The sequence below is a fragment of the Phalacrocorax carbo genome, chromosome 12, assembly GCF_963921805.1.
Source record: "Phalacrocorax carbo chromosome 12, bPhaCar2.1, whole genome shotgun sequence".
In the NCBI taxonomy this organism is placed as follows: Eukaryota; Metazoa; Chordata; class Aves; order Suliformes; family Phalacrocoracidae; genus Phalacrocorax; species Phalacrocorax carbo.
This window is the reverse complement of record NC_087524.1, coordinates 17,131,233-17,150,067: the sequence shown is the minus strand read 5'-3', so window position 1 is coordinate 17,150,067 and position 18,835 is coordinate 17,131,233. Positions and strand designations below refer to the sequence as shown.

The following is an 18,835-nucleotide window of genomic DNA, read 5'->3' as shown; positions in this document are numbered from 1 at the left end:
CCTCATAACACCTTGCTTTGCTATTTTTAGATACTGAAGTTTAACCTGCAGAAGACCTAAGCAGTATTTTTCTTTTACAAGTTAGTGAACTCTGAACTTGACAAGGACACTTATCAGTGAAGTTAGAGTTCACGCTCACTACTTTTCAGGACAAGAAATCTAGGCTTTCCTACTACTGACTCATTACACAAGAGTTTAATCTGATCAGATATGGCTTTGAAGGCAAGTTATACTTTCCCTGTAAAGCAATAAGGAACAACAGCTCCCTAACAGCCCCTTTTAGAAGTTCCTTTCATGGTGCCTACCACATTTTGGCAACAGTAACAGAATGCATGCATTTCCAGGTGATGTCTCAAAGGTAACTTGGGCATGCACCACTTCTATGGCACTCTGGGAAAAGCACATGTTTAGAGAACCTTTCCTTTTACAATTGCAAGTATTCAATCCCTTCAACGACACTTGTTCTACAGAACTGTCCTCCTGTATTCTGTTAACACATCGGCTATCAAAATCATTTCACATCAGTGGTAATTAACAGAGGTGTCATAGTGGCAGCTGATCAGTAACAACGTATTCAACAAACCTTGGATCACAGTCAATAAGTGCCCATCCTCCATGGAATTTTTCATCATCCGGTAAGAGCAGTTTCATGTAGCTCTGCAACAGCTGACTGACCAGTTCCTGATGACTTCTCAGGTTCTCCTTGTGCAGGGCTTCATGCTCTTTCTCTTTTGTAAATATGGAGTAAAGATCCTCTGTTACAGGGATACCCTGCATCAAATCTAAATAAAACCCAAAATATCAAAAAATAAATGATCAGTTAGAAGTGATACACAGCAACAGTCTGTTGATTAATTTGTAAATTCCTTCCATATGCTCCATATTTTAAGATACTCTTGGAAAATAGTTATTCTTTCTGAATAGAATGTTGCCTGAAACTGAAGACTCAGTAGGTATAACACTGTTCTCTCAGTGAAAAAGCAAGAGTTAACTCACCATTTTAAGAAACACTCACGACATAAATATAACTTTGCCTAAAAGAGAGATGTTACAAGACAGATAATGCTAAAATTAAGTTAGAAGCAAATTCTACAATGAGTTACACTGGATGTAATCCCTCTGAATTGAGTGTTCTTTAATCTCTAGATTGAGAATGACTTATGCTGTCCACTACCTAGAAGTGAACATTATATACACTCAAGATGCTTTTAAGCTTCAGAAAAAAAAAAATCAGTCAGAAAGATAAAGCCAAGATAATTTTAATAAACTTTTCTAAATACCACAGTTCAGCTTAGTTGAAATTGTATCCTTACCTATGACTGCTTGTCTATAAGCATCCCTGAAACGATTCAAGTAGTATCTGTTTGCAGAATTAACTCCATCCTTCATTACCCCAGCCAGCTTTCTTTCCCCGGTCCTTGTGAAGTCACCCTGTTACATAGAACACGCAAATCATGCACATACACAACTTTGAAGTAGCAGTCTCAGCTCAAAAGCTTTGGCATTCTGAACCTCAGAACTGAATAGGTGACAACTCAGAAATTATGTTCAAGTAACTATTTCATACAGAAGTTGAAAATATTGATTTTTCAAAGAGCATCTACTTCTCATGGCATTGTTTGACTCTGCAGAGAATCTTACGCTTTTGAGAGACCTATGATTCTATAAAAAGTCCTAATGGAAAACAGTAATCTAGACATATATGCCAGCTAACATTAAAAAAAAGCAGAACTTTCAAGACATCAGTCACTGGGATGCTTGGATACCTCAAAAAAACCTAAACCACCTTTTTTTGGTCTTTAATATAAAAGGAACACTACTGGAACAGTGGAGAAGACTGAAGCTTACTGAAAAATGGTTTCCATCTTCTCTGCTTCTGCTACCAAAACAAGACAAGCACTACATACTGAAGGAAAATAGTACATAACCTCATAAGCTCAGAAACAAAAGTGTTTCTAGGCCATGAAAGGCTTAGTGTAACTTTGGTAGTTACACTTCATTAGAGGATTCTATCTGAGATGCTCTGAACATTGGCGCAGAGCAGTTTTAAAACCACACCAACTACTGTGAAGAACACTTCACGTGTGTTTCTCTTTCAAATTAAAAGAAATACCACAACTGAACTGCAAATAAGTTTAATCCACGAACCTCAACAGTGAGTTGAGAAATACTCAAGAAAAATGGCTAAAAATGTAGATCTATAAATTGAGTTTTGTGCTTCAGATTTGAAGTTAAATATTCACAATTGAGACAGGCATGTCAGGCTGGTTTTTTGGGTTTTTTGTTTGTTTGTTTAAAGATTAATGTAGTAGACTAATCAAAGTTTAGTAGAGAGATTTAAAAATTGAGCTACTTGCTGTGTGTATAGACACTGTTGGAACAAATTCTATGACTTTTCAAAGAAACAGGAGTGAACAGTAAGAAGTTTCATGCCTGATTTCTGATCTTGGTAGACAGACTGCATTATAACAAATTAAGAAAAGTCTTTAGAAAATGTAACGAATTAATATCACCCTACTACCTACATCTCCTGATCTTCAGCCTTTCAGACTATTATTTGAAGTACTGTAACTACTTAGAAGTACCATAACCGTGCCTAAATTTAAACAGAAGTAATGCTTACTATTGATCTTAAGCTCCAGCTCACACAAGTGTGATACAAAATATTCTTCTATTGAAAGGCCTCATATTTTCAAGACAAAAGCCATGCAGAATGTTTGGCTAACTTTGCTACATATACAAGAGTTCTCCATTGGACATAAAGCCTGTAACATAACATACTACTCATCATCAGAACAGACACTCTTCACCCTTTACCTTTAAGGCTGCTGTGCCAGCATACTGCCGGCTTATGGCATCTCCATTGTTCGCCCATATTATCTGGTAGATTCTATTGCATTTTACTGGCAAAGGCTGTTCTGGTGGCATCACACCCAGTTTTTTGAGCTGGAATTTGACATACACGTTAATATAAGGTTCAAAATAAAAATCATTCTCAATATCAGAGCTTGACAGAAAATGGGAACACTTGCAAGCATTTAGTTGTTAAATTTTATACTATCTGAAAAAGGAAACCATTCTGCGATTTTGTCAAATTAATTGTTAGCAATAAATCACTAACTCGTTAAATGTCATATCACTGGACTCAGCAGTAATATATTAATTATGGACATCGGAGTCAATCTTCAAAAAAATTAGCTGAAGGAAGACAAGTTCCCCTAGATGAGTCAAGATATAGGAAACATTCATATTTGCTGTAGAGAACTATGAAAAGAACAGACATTACAGAACTTCAACATGGATAAACAAGTTATTGTATTCTATTGCAAAGGCATTCATGACCTCAAAAGTCTGAAAATAAAGAAATGGAATATGCAGTTACACAAAAAAAGCACACCAGATTCTTAATCTTTTGCTTCTAGACACTAAAGGAAATTTAGTGGCTCCATCTTCAAACTTACTCGCCCCCAAAATAAAGCCTTAAAACAAATTCATATATTGTGTTCATTATTAACGCTTGTGCATTTTGGACAGTTACTGTTTTAACACCGATGCTGAAAATAAGCTATCTTACTCTTCAGAACAACCAGTATAAGTTTTCCAAGATAAGCCTCCGGTACAAAACAAACTTTAGTCCTTTACACACACTAAATTGGTAAAGCAACACATCACTAAGTGTTAGGCCAACTGCATTGCATAACTTTGACTAAATGATAGGCAAACTTTATTTTACAACCAAAAAAACCTGCTCAAGCACTCTTTGCAAGCTCAGGGAAAACTGATACAAGGCTATTCCTTGACTTTGAAAGCCCTATCAAGTTTCTAGCTGAGAGAAAACAAGCCCTGTGGTTCCAAGGGAGTGCAAAGGTAAGGTGCACGTAACTCTCAGTCTTCCGCTTTATGTCAGTCACCTTCCAATGTTTAGGGCATTTCTCAGTTATGAATTGATTCCGAAGTACTCCAGCTATAATACAAGAACAATCACAAGCTAATACTACAGCAATAATTACTAAGTCCTCTTCTTCACAACAATCTATACAACTCTTGATTTTGAAAAATGAAAAATAGCTTTTGAAAAGCATTTGGACTCAGAGTTTACATATATAGAAAACTTATTCTAAAATAAAGATTGTGGGATTGCTGGTCCCACCCCTTGTCCCCAGTACTCTATGTCAGGAGTTCATAAAAGCAGATGACAACCAGGAGCTGCCAGATCCAATGGTTAGAGCCACTCATTCTTCATCCTAATGAAGGACCCACTTCATCCTTTATCCTTCACCCTAACATAGTCAAGCTTTTTTCATTTTGGGCTGGGCTGTAACTGAGGCTTCAAAGTTTCAGTTAAGGTACTGACTGTCTTTCCTTGTGAAGACTTAATATTGAGCTTCTATATCAAAAAGCAAATAGGGAGCAGGACAAAGAGGAGGAAGGACTCTGTCTTCTTGGAAATGCCTTCTCTATACAGGTAGAGCTATTCCAGAGCATAGTAGTCAGCCATCTGATATATTTACATCATTAATTAATTATTCCTCTACACACAGAGGAGGCAATTAACCTTCCTACCTTCTGCACCACAGTATTTCACTTCAAGGCAGCTAAAATAGCATCCAGCTTGTAGTTAGATTTCAGTCTTTTAACATCTCATTTGGGGAAGGGATTTATTGGGGTGGGTGTTTTGTTTTTAAACTTTGTATTACTTCATAACTTAAAATGACTAAATCAAAATAAGAGAATCCTCTCCAACGTGTGGAGAGACAATCACTTCCTGTCTGAAGAATGACACTAGGCATCACTTTTTTAGAATTATTTTAAGTTATTTAGTTGTGCATATTACTTTCCGCTTCATAACTCTAAGTAGTTTTCAAAGATCCTTTTCATTAGGGGTTAGCATTTTTCAAACACACAGATTTCCCTATGAGTAACTTAAGTTCTGAGGTACTTGGTACTTGAAAAAGTATATTAGTTGTACATGCCTGCTTTTCCATGACCACTCTTGCAATAGCAGCCTGCACAACATTGGTACGATCCAGACAGTCCATGCAGTTAACTCGAAAAATTCCTTCCTGTTTACAAATCACACCAGCTTGGTCAACCCTTTCAACAGAAAAACAGAGAAAAAGCATACTGAAACACTTAAAATCCAGTGTAATTTATCAGCTTTTACAAACAGTAGGAAATTTTACACACAGAGCACTACTTATAGCTGCAGTCATCACTCCAGCCACACCCCACTCAGAACTAATATTCTTGTTCCCACTTATCCTCCTCTTCAGTCTAAGCTAGAGTTACAACATATATCCTATGAGGGCCATAAACTTGATACGTAATCAGATGTTTAATTCAATTCATATATATATAATACAAGCTTTCAAGACAAAAGGCATTTAATTTCAAAAAGATAAGCCAACAGTGACAGCAACATCTCACAAAATACATTGAACTACATACAGTAATTGACTGAAGACTACAGCCATACTCATTGCCAAAATGCACAACATAAATCAGTACAAACTAAAGGTCAAACATGCCTACTATTTTCAACAGTAAGGTTGGCGTCCTCGGTTTATGGGTCAAATAAAGTTTTTCACATTAAATACAAGAAACCTTAAGAGTGTTACATGCAGTAAGCCTCAGGCAGAACACACCATCTCAGAGTTCTTGCTGTTACATGTAGAACAGCAATACTTCAGGACACAGAAACCTCTGATGCACTAGCTGGGCACCAAGAAAGGAATATAAAACATACCAGTTATGACAAAAATAAAGGCCTCTGAATATGTATTCAGGTTTCAGGGGTTTTTTTTCTACAAATATTTCATACCAGTCTAAAAAGTTAAGCACCTACCAGCACCACTTCATGTCAAGAATAATATCATGAATGGCATCAGTCAGTGTTTGAACATTTTCAAACTTCATTCCTCGGCTAAAAGACAGAATTTCACAGAAGTTAGTTTTAACTAGTGCTTTTTCTTCACTTTATTATTTTATATTATTTGTAATGTTAACAAAGATAGTGTTTTGGCTAAGTGGGAGAAACAGACAATCTCTCTGGCAATAAACTTTAAATAGTAGCCAGCATTCAGAATTATTTTAAAGTATCTAAATCCAAGGCAAGAGATTCAGATCTTTAAATTCTCAAGAATTTGCTTTCTTGAATGCTGCTTCCGTACGGAAGAACAAGTGTGCGGCTATTCAGGCACATGCAACATTCTGTTCTAATTTTAGACAGAATCTCAAAAAAGTAACTGCTATAGATTTGAAAACAGGATGGCCTGCCCTGCTTTACCAGTGATTCTACAGAAAAAACACCTATAGACACACCATTCCCTCCTCCCCACACCCCACCAGGTTGTTAACAGTGTTTTGTTATCAGTGTTGTTCTCTATCCACTCACACTGCAAAAAGAAACTCTCCTGGTCACTACAGCAGTTCTTAGGAGAAAAGCAGATGAACAAAACTAAAAGTCCATTTAAGCAAAAGGGTAAGTATCACGTCAATTCAGGATGTCAGTCCTACAGAAGAGAAGACTCAAAGGCCATTACTATTTTGAGGGGAGTTTCACTTTTTCCTTCTCCTATCAGACACTATCTACTGATGACATACTTAGTAATGCTTTCCCAGGCAGATGCAATTCCTAGATTAAATTAGGAAATGAAGATTAAAACAGTTTTTAGATCTCATATTCGTATACAAATGCAGTCTGCTTGAGGGAAACATGAGAAATAGATGTCTGTGTGACAGATCACATGCTTGGGCACGTGAACACTGCACTAGACCATGTCAACATCAGAGCGTGGTCATGAAAACAGCACCTATTTATACTGGATTAAAATAAAAATCCAGTGTATTCTATAATGGAAAAAAAAGCATCAGGGTCCTGAAAGAACCCATCATATGTTCACAGAAACAAGCAAGAGAAACAGAAGAATGGCTTGTAGTAAAGAATTAGGAGCAGAATGCTATGTAGCTTGAAAAGCGTGTCAGCCACAGCTTTACATTCATAGCATGTTTAAGGAAACACTCTTGCTTAAAATGCATAACAACTTCTAAACTTTGCATAATAAATAACTGCATATTTAACAGATAGATCAGGGACACAAGATCAGCAAACAGCAGTGCTTGGTCTCCCAAAACTTGAACCTTTATAGTGCTTTAGTTTACAAAATTTATTCCTCCTATTGAGAAGTGTTTCATGCAGAAGTAGAAATAATAATGGCTTTTCTACTCTCCTTTCATACTAGTAAAAAAGATGCAAAGTTACATTTTAAAAATGTTTCTTACCAGTGCTCATGGAAGTCAAATGAAATGTAAGTCAGGTTTGCATTGTTGTACAGAAGAACTTGTTTAAGGTAGGCATCTCCAATAATCTTCTCTCTGCCTGTCTGATCCACCAAATTAATAATAACCTGTTCAAAAGTTTTATTATTTAACACTTGTCATCTGCTACATGGCTTGCTTAGATATATACCATGGAATTACAAATAGCTCAAGAGTTAGAAGATTTGTAGGTAATCTTGCTGAAGTTTCAACCTTTGCTAGATTCTACCCAAGATCGAATAAGCTCCAACAGTTACCTGCCTACCTGGATCTTAATACAGAAGCTATGAGTTCAGAGGACAGGTACACAAAAGTGGGGCTTACACATTTCTGTAGGTTAGTGCTGTTTTTTGAGGTTACTTACAAGGATACTTGAAAAACTTAGTAAAATTCTAGTTATGTACCAGCCTTCCAATCATCAACGAGCTAAAAAACCACAACCCATATCACCAACAAGAAAAACTAAAAACATTAACTTTCATCCCCTGTATTTTGATGATTATTTTATCATGTAGCACTCACCTGCTTTTTGTAATTTTTCAGCTGTTCTTCAAAATGTGCACGAAAATAGGACACTGTTTCATTTTCACCTACAAGGCAGAGCAGTGTTAGACAAACAGCCTGTTCAGCAACAAGTCCTGTTTGAAGTATTAAATCATGCCCAAATCTATACTCTAAAAAGAGCAAGATAGCTTTGCTTAAAATACTCAGACACACAATATAACATTGTAGACAATTACTTTTAAAGGTCTTCCATCAATTTGCTCAACTTCAGCATTGTTTTTCTACTATTCTAGTGTACAGGAAACACCATTCTTAAGTTTTGCTTTATTTTGCTTTTTGTGCAGAGTGGATTGGATGAAAAATTCAGTTCTAAAAGCCTGTTTAATCCTTCCACATATGTACCACACTCCCATGTAAACATCTCCCTCAGAAGGGTGCTTGTATTTGTTTTGCATCTTTTCAAAAGCAAACTGAAGTACAAGAAAGGTTTGCAAATTGCAAAGGGGGGACATGCAGGACAGGGGATAATACTGAAAGTATAATCCAGTTCTCCTAAAAGATAAAACTACTTTAACTAAAAACCAAAAACAACCATCCAGCTGATTCAAGGCACCGCTGATTCCTCAGTCTCAATTGCTATGTGTAAATCTATCAAATTAAATGCAATTCCTCAGTATTTTTTTAAACTAATCCTACTAGAAAAAAGGAAAAAAACTGCTCAGCTCTATAAACAGGTGTCACAGGACAAGCTTTCAGTTGGAACTAATCAAGTGTTGCTTCCAAGTATGGGGGGGATGGGGGCACACATGCACTGGGAGGTGTTTTCTTTTGATTTTCCTCACTTTGAGTTTAATTTCCATTTCCACAATGTGGCGACAAGTCATCCCTCTCCAGTAATCTCCAGGTTATTGTGATAAAGTCACTAGAAACCCAAAGCTGTTGATGCATTGCCCTTAAGCTTGCAATGATAGTAACTGCTTGTCAACTTAATTATGTGCTTTGCCCAACTTCTAAGCAAGCCTGAAGACCCCTTTTAGGTCTTACTCAAAACCCAGGGAAAAAGTCCTTTAACTTCCCAACATCACAGCCCCCTCTGAAAGAGCAGATTATTTTTAAGGCTGAAAATAGTCTTCAATAGCAGAAGACCAGACCTGCTAATGCTAGAGGAGAATGTGAGTCCAACGCAGAAGTTGGACTTGCAGAAGTACACTTATGATGCACGCTGGATTGGGTTGACTGACATCCTTATACGAGTTTGATTATGCAAGATCATGAATATAATAGCTTCCTTCCAAGGAAAGTTTCTCCTTTATAAAGCTAAACCTAGGGAAGATTTTCTTGACCTCTATCTTTTAAGAAAGTTCAGGCTATGAATACCTAGTTCACACAAGCATCCAGATTTGCCACAGTCGCATCAATAATCTTACATGTTTTGGTTTTGCACTATCTTTGATTAGAAAAGAAAGCAATTTAGATCTGAAAAAGCCCACTAAATAGTGCTTAGTTTCAGAGAAGACAAAAGTGCATTACAAAACTGGTGTTATGAAACATTTGTGTTTTCCCACATCGAAATAGAAGTTCTTATTACAGAAGGAACCTCAGCATAAGTTAACTTCATGGACAAAGATATTTGTAAGGCATCAATGTCCAAAGCAGGTTCTCAAGAAAGAAAGCCAAATTGTCTCCCTTCCCAACCCAGAAAACACTGCAACAAGTACAACTAGACTTAAAACAGGTACTTCATTAAATACTGAAATTCAAGACCTGTTGGAATTCACAACAGACAAGAAGACAGCTCCGCATAGTTGCAATTAGAGGAGGAATTAACTGAAGTCAAGTCACTACTGTTATTCCTGGCTTGTAGAAAGTGCCACTGAAAGACTAGTGATAAAGCAACACTCCAATGAACCTATTTCCAAGGGAACTCTGATCTTCAGGTATTCTACACAAATACTTACTCTTGTCCAGTCGGGGCCGTGGGTTATATCTATATCCAACTTGACTCCAGAAAACAGGCACAGAGCCTCTCGTTTGTATAAATGAAAGTGTATGATTATGAACATGAATCAATTGTTCTGTCTCAACATAATTTGCCACATTTCCATTTTTATCAACACCTCTTCGCTTATACCGCATTCCTAGAAGGAATCAGAATTATCAATTCATATATAAGTATTAGTCTTAGGATTATTAACTTCTGTTATAATTTTTGACAGCAGTAACACAAGAAGATAATTCTAGCCGAAATCCACGACCAGTGGTAAAGGTCACTCCTACCCTAGTCTAATCCCCAAAGGTTGACTCTATGGATAAAGTTTATTTACTGATATACTACGAGCGGCAGAAAGTAAGTTGACTGGGCAAGGCAGCCTGCTGGCACTATAAAGTCACAGATACATCTAGTCCACCCTAAAGGATCATTATTTCCTGTTCTGTCAAGTTTAGTAGAAAGCTTTACTTCAATGCATGGTATTTTACATGAACCAGAAGACCCACTTTCACTGGCAGATGCTCCACTTCTTACAGTAAGAGATCCTACAAGTAGCCTAAGATTTGCATGTTCCTCAGAACACAAGACTTCCCTCCCCCCCACAATTTTAACCTCTAAAACTAATTCTGCACACTAAGAATAGATACTGCTCTTCTGACTACACAGGTTTTTGCCTAGCCATCTCTGATGCGATTATGAAAACAAAACAGGTAAGTGTATTCACATCCTTTACTCAAAGGAGAGAACTTCACTATTTCAGAAAGGATGCAGGTAGTAGCAAGGGATAGGGAAGGAAAGAGTAAAAAGGGTGGGAGAAAGATTCAAGCCATGGTTTATAGTAAGAAAATTCAGCTCCACAGAACTGGAACAACTCTGTTCCAAGTCCTGAAGTAGCACTGGACCAAACTTTTGAACTGAACCCCAACAGCCCTAGCTAAGGACTATGGGAGAGAGGGAAGAGGTTAGAAACAGGGAAGTGAGAGGAATGTAGAATACCTATCAGTGATCTTTATAGGGTCACAAAATGTCACAGCAGTTTTACAGCATTTAATCAGAAGGGGGCTTTAGACTAAAGCATCAGATACCCTTTACTTATGTTCTGCCGACAGTAGCAGCTGTTACACCAAAACCCAAACTAAGTCATTACACAGGAAACAGCTCCCTTACTTTTGATATCAACTTTTGCAGACACTAGGCTCTTGCCCTCTTAAGCTTAAGAGCAGCTGTCTCTTCCTTTATCTCATGATACCTCTCCTTAAGGTCTTGGGTACATTGATAATTTGGTGCAGTGGTTATTCTTTTTCTAAATCACAGACACGATGCCTGACAAATAAAGAGTAAGTGTATTTAAAATAGCATTATCCTAGGCTTTCAAGTCAGCGTTTCCTCTAGTTTTCAGGGTATGGGGTTTGGTTTTCTTTGTTTGCTTTGGGTTTTGTTTTATAAACTACAACATTTCAGAAATGAAAACACTATTAAAATTATGTGTTACAGAATGAATTAAACAATCCTACAATTAGTCAAAATATTTGATCAATTTACTGAAACAATCTTTTTCTGTCAAGGGAGAAAGTTCTACACAGTTTATGCTCTGGGCTAGCAATCAGATGAGCAGAGTGTCATCAATAGTAAGAGGGAATCAATAAGCAATTTGCTCTCTGAGATTCAGTTTCTGTATCTGTAAAACATTTCAGTAATAATAAAGCATACTGCAAATGAGACACTAACATGAAACCCTTAAATATTTGCTCTGAGTTGTTCTGACAAATAATTTTCCTGGAAACTGAATTAAATGCATTGAAGTGAGCTGCAGTACAAAAGCCAGTCCCATATCAGGGTAAACTCACCGGGTTTTTTTCTTGTTTTGACACGTTAAAAAACTTAACTGTGTAGGCAAGGAGTTGGACATGGTGGAGAATATCCTTAAAAAGTGTGATAGACTGAAAAGGCTTGGAGTTGAACAGGCCCTACTGAGCTGTGAAGTGATTAAATCTTTCTTTCTGTGCTCCTAAGGAGAAGGAATGATTTCTGTTTGCCTTGCTGCTATTAGAATAAATCAAATAAAGTTCAAGCAAAGCATGGCTCTCATTTCACACCTTGGCCCTACATAAACATCTCTTGGGATGCAGGTGTGCACACACACATGCCTTTTCAAGCCTCTTATGAGCTCCTGCCAAGTCGTCAAAAGGAAGACCTTTGAAAATTTAACTCCCACCCAGGCCTACTGAGATACACCAGGACAGAATTGTACACAAGGTCCTAAATCAAGGTGTTCTTTGCAAAGATGGAACTTCATCTCAGAACTGATACACTCAGATGCATTCAGTGCCCAAGATGAGACTAGTGAAACTCATGTAGTAACCACTCTAAGTAACAGCTGTGTAGCACTGTATGCACTACAGCCTTTTCTTTTCCTCCTATAAGCAGAAAAGACTGTAGCACATACTTTGACAAGAGCTGACTGTCTGCTGAACACCACAGAGCTCCTCCAAGTTTTATCTTCTGCATCCCTCTCCAGTGTTCAGGAACAATCCCAATACCTTGAGCTATGTTTGCCTACCAGCTCTGTGCCGACTCCGGCGTGAAATAAGTGCCACCAGAAAAGTTGGATGAATGTCATCTACACAAGTTGATTCCTGAGGAGGAGTTTCAGGACTGCTCTTATCATCATCAGAAGATTCACTATAGTTTACTACAAGCTCTTCAATTTGCACAAATCCTTGTATGATGGGTATAATCCAGAAGTCCACTTCAGCATTCTGAAGGTTACAAAAAACATTTACATTCTTGTTGGTTCTACATTACCTACAATTACTTCTGCCATTTCTCATGTTTATAAACAGTTGCTTCACATGCTTTCCATGTTTTAAGAAATCTTTGCCATATCCCTGTCTCATTTCTATAAGAGATATCAGCATTTTTCCTCCATTAGCCACAGGACTTTTAAATTAGGAGGAAGAAAGAGAAAGCAACTTGAGATTTTTCTGTGGAGATGAAGCGAGCTGAATCAAGGCAAGGCAAAGTACCTTCCTCTACTTCCAGCTCCCTAGGGATAGAAGGTATTTAAGAGCTTCTTTTCCCCAAAGGGAGTTTTCATACAGTGTTACATCTGATGTTTCAAACACATTAAAAGCTTAAAGCAGCAACTTCTCATGTCCAAGGTAGTTCAGACAGAACAGCACATTTAGTAATTTATTATCTAGTTTCTGCTTTAAGGCAGTTTTACAACCTCTATGGGGACATACAGCATATTACATTTATATGGGTAGACAGATAAAAATCTTGAAACACGTAATGTTGGTAGCCTGTTTTCAGCAAAACATACTAGCATAAGCTTTGTATGGGCTAACTTATTACCCAAGCCAACTGGTTCAGGGCTCTGCACATTAGTGCTTTGTCACCCCAAAAAACTCAATTTCTTAAACAGAATTTAGATCTGAGTTCCATACTAATTCAAGATTATCCATTTATATCTTTAACTAGTTGTATTTTTCATGTTACAACTCCTGCATTATATACAACCTTTCACAGTGCATCTAGGTTTACCCTGCTCTGACTCCATAAGCATTAGAGTACATAGAATTATTAATCAAAGAGGGATGCAGGACATAAGGTAAATGTCCACTGTCACCTTTAAAAAAGTAAGACTTGACCTAAACTGGCATACAGTAGTTAGTAACTCAGTCCTTTATCTAGAGGTTAAAGGGAAGTGAGATTATATATATATTGAAGAAAAAGTGGTTGTTCTATGTTTCATTTATGCCCATTAACTAAGAAAATGCTTTATCTACTGCACTGAATAGCTGTTCAGGATAACTTGTTCTACAGTACTGTTACATTGATCACCTACTCTGTTCAAGGAGAAAGACAGTATCCTCCATTTTGGAAGACAAAAATCTTGTCTCAAGAAAATTTTGTAAGTCAGAGTTTCTTTCTTTTCTGGCTCCTTCTCCTGATCAAATAATCAGCTCTGTCCAAGGACAATCTATTTCACAGATAAATACATCTTAAGTTTACTTTCAAAAATCAGCACAAACATATCACACCCAGTTATTCTGCATTGCTTTGTTGTAACAGAATTTTAAATTCAGTTGATGTGCATTCATTAGCAATGATCACAGGCTAACTAGAAGGCTGCTGGGAGAAGGTGGTAATGCCAGCTGGGGAAAGAAGGTCATGCCAGCTGCTCAGCTTCAGGACGCACAGCCCTGATCCTGACCTGCCTGCCAAGCAGGTTTTTGAGTAGATTTCTATAAGGCCTTAAGTAAACATTTCAGTTAAAACCAAAGAAGAGTTACCATAATACATGTTATTGTTAGAAATAAGACTCACATCAATGCTAATGAGATCTTCAATCATGTGTTTGTTCCAGAAGAATCTGTCATCAACCTGTTAAAAACCAAAAGGGCAGTTTTCGCAATATTTTAAGTAAGGTTTGGCAATATCTTTGGTAAAGACACCACCGTTACTCACTACAACTATATATGCAAGTCTAGTGTTCAGTACTTTTGAATATAACAGCTCAGTTCAAGACATGCCACTGGAGATTTTTGTTTCATTTCCTTGCACTGAAGCTGGTTACAGGGCAAGATTTTCAGTTGCTGTAGATTATACCAGCAGAGAATATAACCAGTCAAGTTTGGACCACATACATTATTGAACAGCACATCTCCCAAAAACAAACAAACCCACCACCTTCTCACCCACACACACCAGTCGTTCCCCCCCCCCCCCCCCCCCCAAAAAAAGAAACAACCACCAAACACACACGCAAACACTTACTTTTCGCCACAGTGGTAAGTTAGTTTTCTCACATGCACTCTGCCTCTGCACAGAATTTGTTAGGTCATAGGTCATGCTGTAGTAAAAGGAGTCTGAATCCATGAACATTTTGAACAACTCCTCCAATAATCTCTTCTCCAGCCTTTCTTTTTCTTTGCTTTCTTTAATCTGAAAGAGAAGTAATGACTTATGTCTTTCTTTTTGATTGAAAAAGACTCCAGCCACATTTGCTAAATGCCATTTCTAACCCTGCAGGACAAGCATTTTCTCATTGAGGGGCAGGGTCTCCTAGCAGAGATAAACACAAGGGCCAGCATCTTTAGAAATATCATGATATTATACTTTTAGCAGTAAGGGCATTCAGAGCAGTCAGACCCTGAAACATACTCCAGAAGTTTCAGTCTCAAGATTCTGAAATACCACATCTACCTGTTCTAATACTGTTTGGACTTCCAAATCCAAGTCATTACTGTGTAAAAAGCATTTTGATAAGATCGTATGGTGTTCTCTGAGGAACTGTGCATCAAATTTTGTCTCCAATTCTATGTGGGAAGATATGCTTATGCAGAGCAATTTGTAGAAGTTTAGAATGCCACTAGAAGGAAATCCTGGTAAGAAGGCAGTCTTGGTAATTCTGCCAGAATTATAGAATTACAAAATGAAGAGTCATAGAAGGGCAATAGTTAAACAACAAAAAATTAAACTGAACTTCAAGACAGCAGCTGCACATTCTGTAGTTTTTCCATGAGTTCTCTTTCTAGGTCTCAGAACTTCATTTGATCATCCACCACAGCCTTTGAATTATCAACTAAATATTTTGGAAAAAAAACACAAGAAACCAGTAGAAAGCTTTACCTTCTTTTTATTTGGAGCAGACACATTTGATTTAATTTGAGTAAAAGTCTTCAGCAGAAATTTTGTATCATCTGGAGACTGTGTAATCTTCTCCGGCTTGTTGATCCCAAAATGGTGCTTTTTACAAAGCTAAATAATTATATTGAATTAAAGCCAACACTTAAATACTCTTTAATAAGTTCAAGGAAATTTTAATTAAAATCTACAAAAGCAAGACTAATGTCCACAAGCATAGGGGAGATGCTCTGAAACACAGGGGGATCACACAGGTTTCTATCTATAGCATATTTCTCCCTCTTCTTTATAAGAGGCATTTTATCCTGTGAGGATGTCTGCCTCAATTTTACATGACTTGAGTACCCAGACCCACCTCAACTTCCCAACCAAATTACAGTGTAAATTAGTATTACTCTTCTTTTTTCCAAAAGGAGAAAATGTACATCTGCAACATTTAAAGTAAGGGTTTCCCTTGAAACCAAGTTATAGAACTAAGATTCCAAGAACAGGGTGGAAGCAAGAGCATCCCTTAAAAAAATACACTCTCTGGATCAGGAGGGGGTGAAGATATGGCAGCTCTTCCCCCAAACACATGAAGCTCTATCTTTGAGCTATCCAGGGATAACCTCAGGAGTAGGTCAGTTGAAATACCTGGGAGAGGGCACTGCAAACCTGAATTCTTGGACAGGTTTCTAGACACAGAAGCACCTAGCAGATGTAGCATGTTCTTGCCTACACAGCTAACAACAGAAATGTGTTACATCTAGATATCAAGTCATTTTCTTGAATCTCAGACTCTGGGAGGTTCTAATGCCCAGACTCTGAAGTCCTGCTTCAGCAGCTCTTCATGCTCCTGGAGTTCCAAAGCTTTTGAGATTCCATGTTACTCTTTCCCTCTTCAGGGAAGGATTCTCGTGCCTGTATGACAGCATCATGGAGGCTATCACAAGTCATCCTCCCCATCATCACTCCCCCTGCCACACGCTCAGAAAAGAAGCCCGAAGCCAGAACTGTTCTCCCAACAGTCTAACCATGGTGTACATTATCTTAGAGTACTAGAATTTACTGAGTCTTGCCATCCTAGCCATTAAGAAGTAATCAGAAGAGCTTTTTTTTAAAGCAAAAACCAATGTTTCTGTTCTAGTCTACAACTCTGTCCCTCTAGATGATGCCCGTGGATTCAGTTCCGTTCTCAAGTGATCTGTTGCTCAATTACACTAAAAAAATTTTGTTCTTGTATGACATTTTCAAGGGTCTTTATGAAATCTGGGCATAATTTTATTATAATTTCCCTGCCTAGCAGAACTTGTGATTTCTATTAGAAAAAAAAACCCACCCTTTTAAACAAAAAACGGTATTTAAAAAGCACAAAATGTTCAGTATGTCTGCATAGACCAGGGAAAAGAGATAAGAGGCATGTTTTTAACATCGAAATTTCACTGAAGAAGGAAGAAAGTTAGAATTCAATGAAGATAGTCATACCTCTAATTCCAGATCCTGAGGTTCTGTTTCAGAAAGTGGAATCACTGCAATCTTTGTTATTTTGCAAACCTCATGGTCTCCTGGAAGTTTGCCAATCAGTGCTTTCTGACGAATTAGAAGTAGCCACCATGGTAACTCTGGAAAAAAAAGATTACTAGATACTTTGATTTGTCTATCAGGCATGTACTTTGATTAGTCTGCCAGAAGCTTCTCCCCAAAGCAATTCCTGCCAGGAATCGTTTGACTAGGAGACTCCAATGAACAATCAGTCATTATTGCTACGTTTTGTTCTTATGCATTGCAATTAAAAAACCCACTCTAAAAACCAATACTTATTCAGTCTTTATTATATTAAGGAGATTAACTATTTCACTGACTTAGCCATTAAAGGTAAAGTTACCACTGCTTCATCTATAGCAATTAGGCAATCTCTAGGATGAGGCACATTCCTACCAGTTTCACTAGTAGCAGTACAATCTGAAAAGAATAGCTCAAGCTCAGACAGTACGCTAAGATTTTCCCTTTGTACCTTCTGTTGTGTACAAAACAGCAAACAAGACAGACACAGGTAGCATCTGACTACAAGATTCATGAGGTAAGAAATCTGGTGAGCAAACAGGGACTGCATCATAAAGCAGCTCTTGTATGTCTACAGCTTCGCAACATCATTCCTGAAGTAGATGCTGTTTACATTGGTAACAGGTGCATTCCATACACACATTCAGTCTACAACATTTGCAATTATAGCTTCAACACTGTAAAATGACAGGGAAACGGGACAACAATTGCCACTGACTGCTGAACAGTGCCTGGATATCAGCTTCCCAGATTTTAATCCCTTGGTTAGATCAGCAGCATGCTAGTAGTATGCTGGACCTTTGAGAGTCAAAACTGAAAGTTCTGTTAAGAGAAATGGAAAAGGCACAGAAAGTCTTAGACACACACGTTACACTCACTATTACTCCCAACTGAGAAGCAGCCAACTGAGTTTAACTGAAGAGATCATATACAGGCATTAAAAGCCTGCTATGTTAGACTTAAATATGCTTCCACACCCGTGACAGTAGATTGTGTCATATAGTATGCCTTTGGATATAATACACAGCCTTTGAAAAAAATCTCTTTAGAGGCTTTATAGCAAATACAAAGTCTGTTTTCCTCACTCAGTAAATTCTAACCAGTATTTCATCTTCTGAACGTGTAAGAAAAATCCAGGATAATGTGTTTAAAGTCACAGGACACCCAGAATTGTTCTCTTTTTCCGTATTTTCCAATATACTCAGCATAGAATTAAAGCTTAATCAAAATTGTGATCATCTTCCTAATAACTGCAATTTAAAAAAAAACTTGTACATTTCAACCCAACTCTGACAAGATATGCATAAGCAGCAGTTTCTTCTATCTAAATATTCCTGTTGGGCAGTCCTATAATCTCATCTATTCCCACCTACAGAAGGTTAGCCACACAACTCATTCCTATGAGATCACCCGTGTACGTCAGCAAACAAAACAGATACTCTTAAGAATGGATGCCATCTAGAGCTCCAGTGAAATAATCAATGATTCCATTGGGGGAGGGGCGGGGGGGAAAGCACGATGTAAAGGCATTTCTAAACAGATACGCCTTAGTGAAAACTGGAAAAGAAAAAGATCTCTGGGTAACTCTTCAATTTACCTCATGTTAACCAACCCTGCTAGCAGTAAACAAGAACTTAGGAGCTTAATACAGCCAAGTGAGTTCTGTATCCATTTTTAAAAATGCACTCAAAGTCATCTTGGTACACATTTCAAAACACTACTTGTATTAATGCCAGAGCCACAAAATATTGAAAGAAAACAGGAAATCCCCAGCAGATCAAAAGAAAACAGTCAGGAAGTAATTATGCAGATAAAGTATGCCCTAAAGTA

General features: G+C 37.6%; 1 protein-coding gene across 5 annotated transcripts in view; it reads right to left on the bottom strand.

Annotated features, from left to right (window-relative positions):
- Positions 1 to 18,835, bottom strand: part of INPP5F (inositol polyphosphate-5-phosphatase F) — a 52,416-nt gene that overhangs the window by 6,737 nt on the left and 26,844 nt on the right. The window contains exons 3-15 of one of the 5 annotated variants that reach the window (XM_064464261.1): positions 16,928 to 17,064; positions 15,449 to 15,577; positions 14,594 to 14,761; positions 14,144 to 14,200; positions 12,372 to 12,570; positions 9,780 to 9,959; positions 7,840 to 7,907; positions 7,282 to 7,406; positions 5,846 to 5,923; positions 4,974 to 5,094; positions 2,818 to 2,946; positions 1,314 to 1,431; positions 584 to 782 (exon numbers count right to left, since the gene is read on the bottom strand). In XM_064464261.1, coding sequence (XP_064320331.1) covers positions 584 to 782; positions 1,314 to 1,431; positions 2,818 to 2,946; positions 4,974 to 5,094; positions 5,846 to 5,923; positions 7,282 to 7,406; positions 7,840 to 7,907; positions 9,780 to 9,959; positions 12,372 to 12,570; positions 14,144 to 14,200; positions 14,594 to 14,761; positions 15,449 to 15,577; positions 16,928 to 17,064 — 1,708 coding nt within the window. Of the gene's footprint in view, positions 1 to 583; positions 783 to 1,313; positions 1,432 to 2,817; positions 2,947 to 4,973; positions 5,095 to 5,845; positions 5,924 to 7,281; positions 7,407 to 7,839; positions 7,908 to 9,779; positions 9,960 to 12,371; positions 12,571 to 13,645; positions 13,797 to 14,143; positions 14,201 to 14,593; positions 14,762 to 15,448; positions 15,578 to 16,927; positions 17,065 to 18,835 lie in introns of those variants that run through there. The other 4 variants (XM_064464262.1, XM_064464263.1, XR_010375009.1 and 1 more) reach the window with 4 other exon arrangements.